A 12,774-nucleotide genomic window follows, 5' to 3' on the forward strand; every position below is an offset into this window, starting at 1 on the left:
TGAAAATAACTTCCAATTCACTTCTATAATGTTATTCCCTTCCCATAAAGCCACCACTTCATTCCAGTAAAAATCAAAAAAAAATTTTCAAAGCAAGCATTAGCTATCATTGATAACAAAACCCCAGATTGGCAGATAAAAGGCAATATGAATAAACATGTAAGTGACTCAGCTTGTTTTCAAACTGCGGTCACATAAATCTGTTCAAGTCATGCCATCATCAGTAACTGTTCTTTTAACTTCTTTGACTTAGAAACACAGAATTCATTTTTCATAGCCATCAAAGCAGTACCATAGAAGACTTCTAGTGAATTCTGAAGGGCAACTCCCCGGTCATGGATCTGGCCCTCACTTTGGAAAATGTCCAGTCACAGTAAATTTTTTTCTGGGCAAGTATTTCTGGGAGCATAATTCTCTGTTTGCACCATGTATTATTCTGCCAGCTATAACATTGGTTTGGTATTATAGCCTCTTTTCTTACAGCAGCAAGGGATTAAAAGAACTTGAAGTTTGTTTGGCTCTTTTTTTTTTTTTTTTTTATCCAAGTACTGCTAACTGCTGAAGATGACACAGCATTTGGAAAGATTATTTCCCCAGCTAATCTACTATTCTCTGCAGAGGGAGGGCCATCTTTCAATTGCTAGTTTGAAGCAGTTTGCTGCAGTATGTGGGTATATCAGTATCATCTGCACATTAAGCCCTTTCCAGGGCTCTTTCTGTCCTCTTTGATTCCCTGAAGCCACCATATGAAGCATTAGGCTCTCCAATGAGCACAGACCTAAGGCCAGGGAATAAGCACTGGCTGCCTGCCATTGTTTTAGCATCTTCCAAGGGGAATTCTGGTTTTGTTGTTGTTATTGTTTGTATGTTTTGTTTTTAATGCTTACAGTTTCTTTCTTGACAGACTCCTTTGATTTAGCTTCTCACAGTTGTTCAGCTTCACTGCAAACTGTCTGAGGAATGTGGAAATACTTGTAAACAATCACACTTTGCTAACTCATGCAGCACACAGTATTTGACATCAGATAACTACTATTGAAAGAATTTCTGAATTTTTACTTCTCTATTTAATTGCCTTTAACATTCTGATAAACATTCTGATAATTACTGTGAAGTTACATCATTGAAACCTTAGGCTTTTGATTTGTTTTTGTAACTGAATTATACAAAATGATGTATTGAACAACCAGCCACTCTTCTCCCACTTGAGAGATTAGCTGTGCCTGAAACAGTCTAACCCAGAGAGAGACAGACTGATCTTCCATCAAACAGATCAACAACATAATATCCTGGGAAAGAGACAACAAGATTTTGTGAAGCATGACGTTTTTCTACAAAATCTTTTAAAGTTCTTTGAATAAGTCAACAGGCATGAAATAAGAACAGGGTAGTCAATGCATTGTACTTAGCTCTACGGAAATGCTATTGACAAGCTTCCTAGAGGCTGGTAAAGAAACTAAATCCCCAAAGAAGGCGGGGGGGTGGGGGGAGAGGAGGAGGTTAAATTCTCCCATGCATTAATAAAGAACTAAAAGTTATAGAAAAAAAGGACAGGAACAGGAAAGGTCAATTCTCCATAATGAAGGAAAATGTCTGTAAAATGTCTGTGAAGGACTCTCTACAAGGATGTATGATGGGATATGCCGCTCTTTGTATCCATAAATAATAAATAATATTACTTCCAGTAGGTCATGCAGACAAATAATGAGGTGACAAAAGCTGCACACTATACCACATTATTAAGGAAAGTCAAATCTAAAGCTGCTTACAAGAGCTGCAAAAAGAACTCATGACACTGAGGGAGCAGGCAATGAGATAGTAAATGAAAATGACATCTGAAAAGCGCAGACTATAAAGAATGTAAGGAAACAAAGCCACCTCTGTGTTTTAACTTATTTAGGTACACAGCCAGATGGGCTTTAAGTTAGGTATTACTAAGCAGAAAAGGCATCACACCTCCATTGCAGATAATACTCTGAAAGAATCAGAAAACTGCTTTCTGACAGTAAAATAAATAAGTAGACTATCAAGAACTCTTAAGAAAAGGGAAAAAGCCTGAAACATCATTATGCTACTGTATATATGTATATACTACTGTGCCTTACATACTGCAGGTAATTCTGGGCTCCACAACTTTGAAAGGGTTAATAAAATTACAAAATCTTCAGAGAGAGGCCACAAGGATGGTCAGAGCAGTAGGTCAGTGCTTGCACAAGAAGAGACAATAGAAAACATTAGCTTGGAAATGTTTGGGGAGAAGAAAAGAGAGGTATGGTAATACTTAACTAAATGTCATAGAGAAAGTGAACAAAAAATAGTTGTACTTATTCAAGGCATAAGAACCACAGAACACCCATTAAAACTGTCAGGCAGATGGTGTGTAACAAACAAAAGGGGGTTTGCCTTATCACACAGGGCACGTGATAAAAAGGTAAAACTCACTGTCTTGGATTCTGTGAGAAGCCAAAGCATAAATGGACTTTAAAAACAAATAGCAAACCTAGACAACTGGCTGTAGCTGTGACTAACGTATTATTTCAGACACAAATTTTGAGCTAGCTTTTAAAGCCTGAACTGCAGATATACGTATATTCTATTGCTCATAATCTTCCTTTAGCCAAGACAAAACATTGGTTGCGAAGGACCTGTTGTCTCTTAGCTTCTGTTGTTCTCACATTTCTACCATACTTGGGAAAGACTGCAAAGAAACTTGTAGGACTGAACCATAAATACCTGGAAACATCAATGCAGCAACTACTTATATTCTGCCAAGTTCTGCTCTCCAACCTTTTCTCTCCTTGAGTTTACATAGACTATACATAGCAAGTTTAAATATCTATATTGAAAATTACTAAAAACATTCTGTGATTTCATGGAAAGTCATAAAAGCAAAATGAATTGCTCTTAGAGAAGGAAAAGCCTACTGGAGACTTCACTTTATAATATGTAGAGAATTTTCCTCTCTATTAAGAGGAAAAGTTAGAAAACAACAACAACAAATGTTTAAGTCCTTTCTGTTGCATATTCCTAGGCTAGAATTTGTTCCATGTAGAAAAACAGCCTTGATTAATGTTGTGGCTGGAGCCAGAGCCAAATGAATGATGAAGCACTTGCAGTAATAGGTTCCCCTGCATAGTCTGGAGCATTTCTTCTTCTGGCATAGTCTGTAGCTATTGTTTATGAGTAAAGAAAATTTTCTTGTATTCATGCTGAGTAGTACTCATGTAGTCAGAATACTGCAATCAGTTTAACCCAATAAGACTATCCATGGTGTGAAATACTAATCTTGTAAATCTGGCATCATCCAGCCACTGAGATACAATTGCAGGGCTTTAGTGTCTTCCACAGGTAGGGCTGCAGTAGCAGGGTGACACACAGTAGCAGCTCATCAGTTCTGAGCCATCCACTCATTTACCCACGCAGCATTACCTTACATTGGTAGCAAATTAGGCATAGCCCTTTCTTTGCCCCAGCCTACTGCTAGCTTCTATCAGCAGAGAAAGATTTCCCACAAAAGCCTTGACCAAGAAAGGGTGGAAAAAGTGTCATCAGTCTTCTCTGCAGCAGAATGCTACCCTGTACCACAGGAGCATGAAGGATGCAATTCAAACTAAATCAGTGAGTTGAAATTGACCTGTAAGATTTATACATTTTTTCTGAACCGAACATTCTCATGTCCAGATCCCTCTTCTTCATTCCAGCCACACTTGGCACAGACACGTACAAGAAGACAGTATGGTCAGAAAGACCCCCCCCAGTGCTCATCCTGTAGAGAAGACTACTCCAAAACAGGCATTCTTCTCCCAAAATTCAGGAGATACAAAGAGATGTTTACATTTCTTTGGAAAGCCGCACATTGCAGGAATAAGATGTGCTGCTATTTAATTATTGTTCTCTACATCCCATCTGAATTAAATAAATAACACTTTTTACTGTCCATGGACTTCTTCTGATTATAGTTTTCTATACAACTCCTTTCTGATTATCAACAGCTATTCAGAAAGATTAATGCAGTACATACTTGTAGTTGTTCTTAGCGCTTGCTGTTTACTTGTGGTGCAGAGAAGACTACTATCATAAGAAAAGCAATTTTTATTAATAATATTAAGTGAGGCCACCTTCATTATACTCAAGCAGAAAACTTGTCAAAACCAAAACTTCAGTTCAAAGGTTGCATTATGCAAAATACCAATGGGAAAATGTATTAAGTATTTATAACTGCATTATGTAGTATCTCTTAACAGGGCTACTGAGGCTTATGCTGCTTAGATAAAAATGTACGGGAAACGCTTTCTTTGCAAGTTCCTAAAAAGACATGGTAAAACAATTTAGCTGGCGTGCAATCAACATATGATCAAGTATAAACAGTTCATGCTTATCCTTTACACATGTCAACATAGTTAAATATTAATGGATCCACCACGGGATTTTATCTTCTACTTTATCATTCCTCTAAAAATTGCCTTCATTCTCTAATACTTTTAATATATGTATATATATACGATAACCAAAGATGGTATAATAAACTTTCTTTTACATGACATTGAATAGAGAGCATGATGGCTATAGTAGAATGGGATTTTTGTTTTACAATTGCTCAGTCTCCAAAGATGCGTAACAGGGCTATAAAACAGGGAAGGCCCTGATATTCTACTTATCTACAATGAAGTTTAGTTACGTATATTTTGTTACGTACAATAAGTTCTCCGGAGGATGGGACCCACCTCTGCAAACGCAGGAGGCCCAGGCCCCAAGAACTACAAAGTAAGACTAGCAGCAAGGTGAGTTTCCTTACTAGCCTATAATTTGTCCTGTAATTGTACACTTACTAGAAATGTGATGGCTGGCAGAAGTAAAGGCAGCCCATGAAAGGTAACAACCGTGAAACTGAGTTTTGCACGGGTACCAGTCCTCACAATTAGAAACAAGCTGGCATGAGACCACACCAGACTTTAAAACATACCACTTTTGCACTGCACATAGAGGGGAGAATAGCTCCTGCTCCTTGGGGCCAGGCTATCAGGCACTGCAAACAGCATAAACGTGCTGCAGCTTCACACAGCCCCACCAAGAGTCATCCGACAACAGGACACATAAACCTGTGCGCCTGCTAACACGATACTAACTACCTACAGCTGCTTAAACTCAATTATGGAGTCGGTCTTTAAGCACCCTTGCGGATTCCCGTTAAGTCTTGCTATCCAAACTCGTCCTGTGCATCCAGACCACGGAAACATCAGTGTTGCAGTGCCTTCTGGCATAATTCTTCCCCCGTACAACCACGCAACTTGATGCGTCCCAAAGTCCCTGCAAACAAGCACGCAATCCCAGCGCAGCACCCCGGCATTATTCAGCAATAATCACAGTGCCAGCAGCGACCAGGACGCTCCCCATCCCCAACACGCGCCCCGCACGGCGCTGAGGTCGCGAGCCCCCTGCCCACCCACCCTCCCACCCACCCGGACAGGGAGGCCGGGGGTCTCCCGTAGCCGCTGCTCACCAGCTGGCAGCGGGCGCGCTGCAGGAACTCCTCCATGGTGCGGGCGGGCAGAGCCCCGCAGCCCCGCTCCGCACCGCACCGCTCCGCACCGCGCCCCGCAGCAGCGCGCCGCGCCGCGATGCGATCCCGCCGGCGCCACGCCCGCGGCCACGCCCACCCCGCCACGCCCACCGAGGCCACGCCCCCGAGGGTGGTGACGTCAGGCCGCGCCACGATTTGGGAAGCGGGGGGGGTGGGTGCAGTTTATGAGCACTGGGTAGACCTGGCGGCCGGTCTCGGCTCCCGGCCGAGCCGAGCCGAGTTGAGTCGAGTCGAGTCGAGTCGCAAAGGACCGGGGGAGACCTCATCTTTCTCCACATGCACCTCAAAGGAGGCTGCAGCGGGTGCGGACGAGCCTCCTCCCAAGCAACAAGTGGGAAACAGCCTCAAGTTGCACCAGGGGAGGTCTAGGTTGGGCATTAGGAACAATTTCTTCACTGCAAGGGCTGTGAGGCATCGGAACAGGCTGCCCAGGGAAGTGGTTGAGTCACCATCCCTGGAGGTCTTCAAAACACGTGTGTGTGGTGCTTAGGGATGTGATTTGGTGGTGGACTTGGCAGTGCTAGGTTAAAGGTTGGACCAGGTGGTCTTAGAGGTCTTTTCCAACCTGAGTGATTCCAGGATTCACAGCTTCCTCCAAAGCTCTCGCACCGCTAGTGTTCAATGGTGTGTCTGCTTTACAAACCACAAATGACAAACCCCAAACAATGCTGATTTATTATTCCTATCAAGTTGTGCCTCACTGTGGAGTTAGCAATGGCTAATTATTAATAAATTCAGTAGAATAAGACTTGGGATTTTTTTCTCTCATGTATTATTTTACACCTCATTGCAGATATTACCGCAAATGCTAAAAGCTCTTGCTTCCTTATTAAGAAACTCTTTCTTATGAGTGTAATTCACTTCCATTTGATTTGTTAATTCTTTCATGATATGTTGCAGATCCTATTACTGAGTTGCCTGTCATGGTCAATCCACTCTGCCTAGTCATATGCTCCTGTTGCAAAGTGTTCTGGAGAGTAGGAAAAAAACTAATCTGTATCATCATCATTTAAAACAGAATGGTAAATCTTCATTAAAATATTTGAGTGGACTGACGCTCTCTGTAAATGACATGAAACAAAATATTGTAAATGACAGTTTTCTACAGGGAAAAAAATAATTTGCTGTATTTACTGGAACATTTTTTTTTTCTGAGACACATTACTTAGTGAGTCTATCTGAATTTGGATTTTCTCATTACTCTATAGAAGAGTAGGTCTCCTGACAGATTACTAGTCTTGCAATATTTGTCATGTAAAATTGAAAATGCAATTGAAAATTGGGAAAAATATAAAATAAAAAAAAAAATGAGATTGCAATACAGGAATTGCAGTGTACTTGAGATGCAGAGTTGGTGTTGACTAAAAATGTTTTGCCAAGTAAAAAATCAATATGATCCTGTGAAAATGGAATCAAATATGTACTTCTCTTCAGGAAAGTATGCAAAAGAAGTGCTTTTTTTGTTTTTGTTTTTGTTTTGTTGTTTTTTTGTTTGTGGTTTTTTTTTTTTTTTTTTTTTTTTTTTTTTTTTTTTTTTTAATATCCAGTTTACTACAGCAGGAAAATGAAGTTTGGGGAAATAATCCTTAGTCATTTTTGCTGCGTACATATTTAAAACAAATATGATTACAGAAGGCAAACTTTGGACATCAACTAACTGGAGAATAAGAAGCTGAATTTGCTAAACAGGTAGCAAACTTGTATTTTAATGCATCATATCAACACTGAGCGTGTCTCTGTATATGATTATGGGCATAGTCAGTAAATCTATACTTATTCTCTAATAGAGTGGTCTTTCACTAGATTTAGAAGAGCCCTGTGGATTCTTTGTGATCCACATGCTGGCAACCCGAAGATGTCCCCCGTACAGTTGTGTTGAAATAAAACATAATGTGTCTGAGCACTGTGTTTGCCAGTTAGTATCAGTAAGAGAAAGGAAAATGAAAGTATCTGTAAAATCTGTGTTTTGCAACTGTATTTTAAATGACTTAACTACCTCAGTAATTATTATATGAATTTAGTGTTGTATAATTAATTATTCACATCCTATTGTACAAAACCGTGAGCAGAGAACTAGTGTTTTTATCTGCTTCATAATTAGAAATTCCTCTGCCTGATTCTCCACTTTTCTACCCCACTAGCAGCCACTAAATTACTTCTGCTTTACCAAAGATTAAATTAGAGATGAATTGGGACCTAAATTATTTTATCTATTCATCTTTCTGGAATAGCTAACCAAGAATCAATTCACAGTCTTTCAGAAGCTCTTCCTAAGGGGTGCTCTTCTCCTGAGGTGTGTAACATAATTCCGTTTAAAATCAGTGGGAATCATGTACATGTGCCAAAGTGAGAATCTACTCCATATCTCATTCAGAGATTTGAATTATTAGAAAATAGTCTTGTTGAACAATGCTGAATTTCCATTTGTTCATTAGCACATTTACAATACCTCTTCACATGCTGAAGATAGACTGGGAACAATGGGTTCTGCTTTGTCCTTTTTTGTGCTTCTGAATATGTAAACACAAATAACATCGTCTGAGAGAGATCACGGTCTGGAAGTGCATCTTTTGCCATTCACATAGCAAAGAAAAAGTTCAGTTTTTAATTTCAGCCATTGTTGAAGCATGCAGGAACACATAATATCTTTGAAGTATCATTTTTTGTGTCCTAAAAAAACCTGTAGCTCCAGTGATTACAAAGAAAGAGAGTGCCTTAGGCAAAGGGGTCTTCTAAAACTGTGATAATCTGTAACATATAATCAAGTAACTTGTATCACATAAAAAGGACCTTAGTAAAACCTTACACCCTCATAAGTACTATACAATACCAAACCATATGATTGTTTCACTTAGGCTTTTATGGTCTTACATAGTTTCTATGGTTTATATCCATTTTATTTATTCTCCCAGCATACAACAGAGATGGATTTCACTCCATAAGAGAGAGAAGCAAAACCAGAAATTACCCATGTCTCAGAAAAACTCAGATCTGAACTTTACAGCTCATCCTTACAATTTAGCAAGAATTTGGGAGAGCTGTCATGACACAGCTATCCAGTGGTTTAACTGCTGAATGGGGTGGGTGCCCTGGTGACAAAGGATACATAGAACGTAGAGTTACTATACACCTTTTTGCTTCTGTCTTGACTGGTAAGACAAGCCCTCAGGAATCTCAGAGCCTGGAGACAAGAGAGAAAGTGCAGAGAAAGGAGGACTTTCCCTTGGTCAAGGAGGATCATGTCAGAGATCATTTAAGGAAACTTGACATCCACAAGTCCATGGCCTTGATGGAATGCATCGATGGGTGCTGAGGAAGCTGAATGATATTATTGCTAGACCACTCTTCGTCATGTTTGACAGGTTGAGAGACGTCTGAAGACTGGAAGAAAGCCAGTGTCACGCCAGTCTTCAAAAATGGCAAGGAGGACCCAGGCAACTACAGGCCAGTCAGCCTCACCTCCATCCCTGGAAGGGTGATGGAGCAGCTCATCCTGGAATCATGCAAAGGATAAGAAAGTGATCAGGAGTAGTCAGCATGGATTAACCAAGGGGAAATCATGTTTGACCAATCTGATAGCCTCCCATGATGGGAGGACTAGCTGGGTAGATGAGAGGAGAGCAGTGGATGTGGTCTACCTTGGCTTCAGCAAGGTTTTTGACAGTCTCCCAAAACATCCTGATAGATAAGCTCAGGAAGTGCAGCCTATATGAGTGGACAGTGAGGTGGATTGACAATTGGCTGGCTGATGGAACTCAAGAGGGTTGTACTCAGTGGTTCTGAGCCTAGTTGGAGGTCGGAAGCTAGCAGTGTCCTCTAGGGGTCAGTACTGGGTCCGGTCTTGCTCAACTTGTCAACAGCCTGGACAATGGAACGGAGTGCACCCACAGCGTGTTTGCTGATGACAAAAAGCTGGGAGGAATGGCTGGTACCCCAGAGGGTCGTGCTGCCATTCAGAGGGAAGGCTGCAGGGATCGGCCTAGACAAACCTCGTGAAGGTCGACAAAGGCAAGTGCAGAGTCTTGCACCTATGGAGGAATAACCCCAAACACCAGTACAGGCGGTGGTTGACCTGCTGGAGAGCAGCTCTGCAGAGAGGGAACTGGGGATCCTGGTGGAGAGCAGGCTGACCATGGCTCAGCAATGTGCCCTTGTGGCCAAGAAGGCCAGCGGTATCCTGGGCTGCATTCAGAAGAGTGTTGCCAGCAGGTCAAGGGAGTGATCCTCCCCCTCTGCTCAGCCCTGGTGAGGCCACAGCTGGGGTGTTGTGTCCAGGTCTGGGCTCCCCAGTACAAGAGGGACATGGAGCTACTGGAGCAAGTCCAGAGGAGGGCTATGAAGATGATGAGAGGAATGGAGTACCTCTCATGTGAGAACAGGCTGAGAGAGCTGGGCCTGTTTAGCATGGAAAAGAGAGGAGTGAGGGGAGTTGTATCATCACTGCATATAAAATATCTGAGGGGAGGGGATGGAAAGGATGGAGCCAGTCTCTTTTCAGTTGTGCCCAATGACAGGATGAGAGGCAAGGGGCACAAACTGAAGCACAGGATGTTCCAGATGAATACAAGGGGGCACTTCTTTACTGTGAGGGTGACAGAGCGCTAGCACAGGTTGCCCAGAGAGGATATGGAATCTCATTCTCTGGAGATACTCAAAACCCACCTAGATGCCATCCTGTGTGACACGCTCTGGGTGATCCTGCTTGGCAGTGGGGTTAGACTAGGTGATCTTCAGAGGTTCCTTCCAAACGCATCCATTCTCTGATTCTGTGATAAGTACTATTTATGATACACATTTGAATAGCATATTAACAATAATTTTCATGACAAATAAGTTTGTGGTTCCTATTACAAGAGTTGCTATATGATCACAGGAATAAACAGTTTCTGCCCCTCAGAATTAAAATGTTACGTAATCATTTTAAAAGAAGAGAAAAAAAAGTGCACAGTACACAACCATTAGCTATTGTAAGCATGCAGTTAGAACAGGATATTATAAAATAACTTGCACGGATAAAAAATGAAGGAATTACTGAAGGAATAATTCTCCAATGTTTAAAAAAAAAAAAAAAAAAGACCAAAAGACCAAAGCTGCTTGTAGAAGCAGCAGATTGTCAAGCACTGACAGTGGCACTCAAGCCTTATTATATTCAGGGTTTCCTTATGATTCCATTTAAATCCTTAAAAGCTCTTTTTTTTTTTTTTTTTTTTTTTTTTTTTTAACCTATGGTTTTTAATACTAGAGCATGTACTCAGTTACCAGAAAGCCAGTCATCTATATCAATCATCTTCACTTCCTAAGGGAACAATGCTTTCCTGTGTCACATATACTTCACTGTTATACTTGTTTCAGCTACATTGATTAACCTGTAAAGAAAGATGGAAAGAAACCACTGCAAATATCAAAAGACTCTTCTCTGCCAGACATGAAGAACATCAGTCCTACAATGTGTAAAACTTCTAAACTGCGAGTGCCTCATTTTTCTTTAGAGAAGTTGGACATGAAAATGGAGTGAATGAACTCGTGTCCCTGTTGGATTGTTGGTTTGCCCAGTGTAAACAAAGTACTAATCGGAAATTATGTTCTCCAAGGGATCACTGTTGTTTATTTGATTACTTCATTCCCAATCATAAATTTTAAGGTGAAAGCTTTATAGCAGTCCCTATTGCTGTTATGCTATGATAGAAATAAAAGTGCTGTTGCTTCTCCTGAAGAGCAGAGAAAGGGAAAGGAGAAGCCATGCCTGACTAAGATATGACCCCTAAAGATCTAATAGGAATATTTGCTGAGGTTTTCAAAACCTGAGTACATTAATCTCATCTGAGCTGTGAAGAGCACATAATTCTTGTGTTACAATAATTGTCTCTTCTGTTTCTCCATGGAAAACAGAGTAAGGTATTAGAGTGTATGTTTTTGAGCCAAGGCAGACTACTAAATCAAAGAAAAAAAAAAAAGGAAGAAAAAAAAAAGCACCACTGAATCAATACCCAAAAAGTACTTGGAAGTATCCCAGAAAAGGTCTTATTGAATGGCTTGCATTGTGGGAAAGTACATGCTGACAGGCCCAGACAATAGCACTGCAGGTTTAGTCACCTCCCGAAGTCCAGCTTGTACCAAAACACATGAAATAGAGAGCGTGAGAAGCCGGAAGCCAGTATCATCTCCCATTAGGAGGAAACTGAGTTGCTAGGTTGTTCATCAAATTTCAGTCCAAGTGAGTACTAAGACAGGTTATTATATAGTCAACCTGCTATGGGGTTGCCTTTTAGGCAACTTAACATGATCCGTGTGAATAAAACCCTAACTGCTTACCTTACCTGATCAACCTATTTAGAGCCAGAATGTTTTGCTTGACTTGTGCAGTCTGAATACAGACTACTTGTATTAAATTAATAATACAAGTTAAAGAAATTTAAAAAGTAATTCTGATAGATGTGCTCAGCTTTGCAGGTTAAGGCACTTATCAAAATCTCCTGTCTATCTACTCCTCAACTGGAAGCTTATAGAAGGAAATTTATTCCCCTTACACTGGCATTCATTGGTTCTCTTTAAACTGGGCAGAAAGTACGTTTCCAATTCTGTTATCTGTCAACATAGGGTGAAAGGGCAAAAAACACTTGACTTAAATAATTAATACTCGTTGCTTCTCTGCACAGGGGTCAAAGTCCTTAGAGAGAGATCTCCCCAGCAGCATTTACTTAAAGTCAAGTATCATGGCCTTTGAGAATCAGATTCTATGCTGTAGTGAGCACAAGGTATTTCCAAGTTAACTATAAGAAAAGCAGTGTAAACAGTGACTAAAACATCAGCTGCTTTATAGACTATTGTTAATCAATTGTATATAGCAGATTCAGTATTACTTATTTTTGACTTGCTCAGCAAAAGTACACAAATGAACATTCTTGCAAATGTTAGTTTGAATACAGAAAAAAATAAAAATAAAAATGCTCCCCAATTTTCAAATTAGAGAACATAAATGTAGCAGAACTTTGGCTCTGTGACAATAAATCTAATTCTGAATCTTATTTCACTAAATATTATTCTAATTACTATTTGAAATCCAAAGTGGAATAAAAGTACTTGTCACTTAGTAAGCTGATCTAAGTATACAACTGTCGGTCATGTATCAGGTAAAAGTAACCCTTAAGCTAGAAACTACTTTCTTAGTAGAATAGCCTCCAATCCTATTATAA

The 12,774-nt window shown here is 40.4% G+C and overlaps 1 protein-coding gene across 5 annotated transcripts in view; it reads right to left on the reverse strand.

The window, feature by feature from the left end:
- The window catches only part of PRUNE2 (prune homolog 2 with BCH domain), a 136,868-nt gene extending 131,217 nt beyond the window's left edge, over positions 1-5,651 (reverse strand). For all 5 annotated transcript variants that reach the window (XM_038170411.2, XM_038170409.2, XM_038170410.2 and 2 more), the window contains exon 1: positions 5,501-5,651. In XM_038170411.2, coding sequence (XP_038026339.1) covers positions 5,501-5,536 — 36 coding nt within the window. In that variant the 5' untranslated portion in view covers positions 5,537-5,651. The remainder of the gene's footprint in view (positions 1-5,500) is intronic.
- Positions 5,652-12,774: the final 7,123 nt, after the last annotated feature.

This window comes from Anas platyrhynchos, chromosome Z (genome assembly GCF_047663525.1).
Source record: "Anas platyrhynchos isolate ZD024472 breed Pekin duck chromosome Z, IASCAAS_PekinDuck_T2T, whole genome shotgun sequence".
Classification (NCBI taxonomy): Eukaryota; Metazoa; Chordata; class Aves; order Anseriformes; family Anatidae; genus Anas; species Anas platyrhynchos.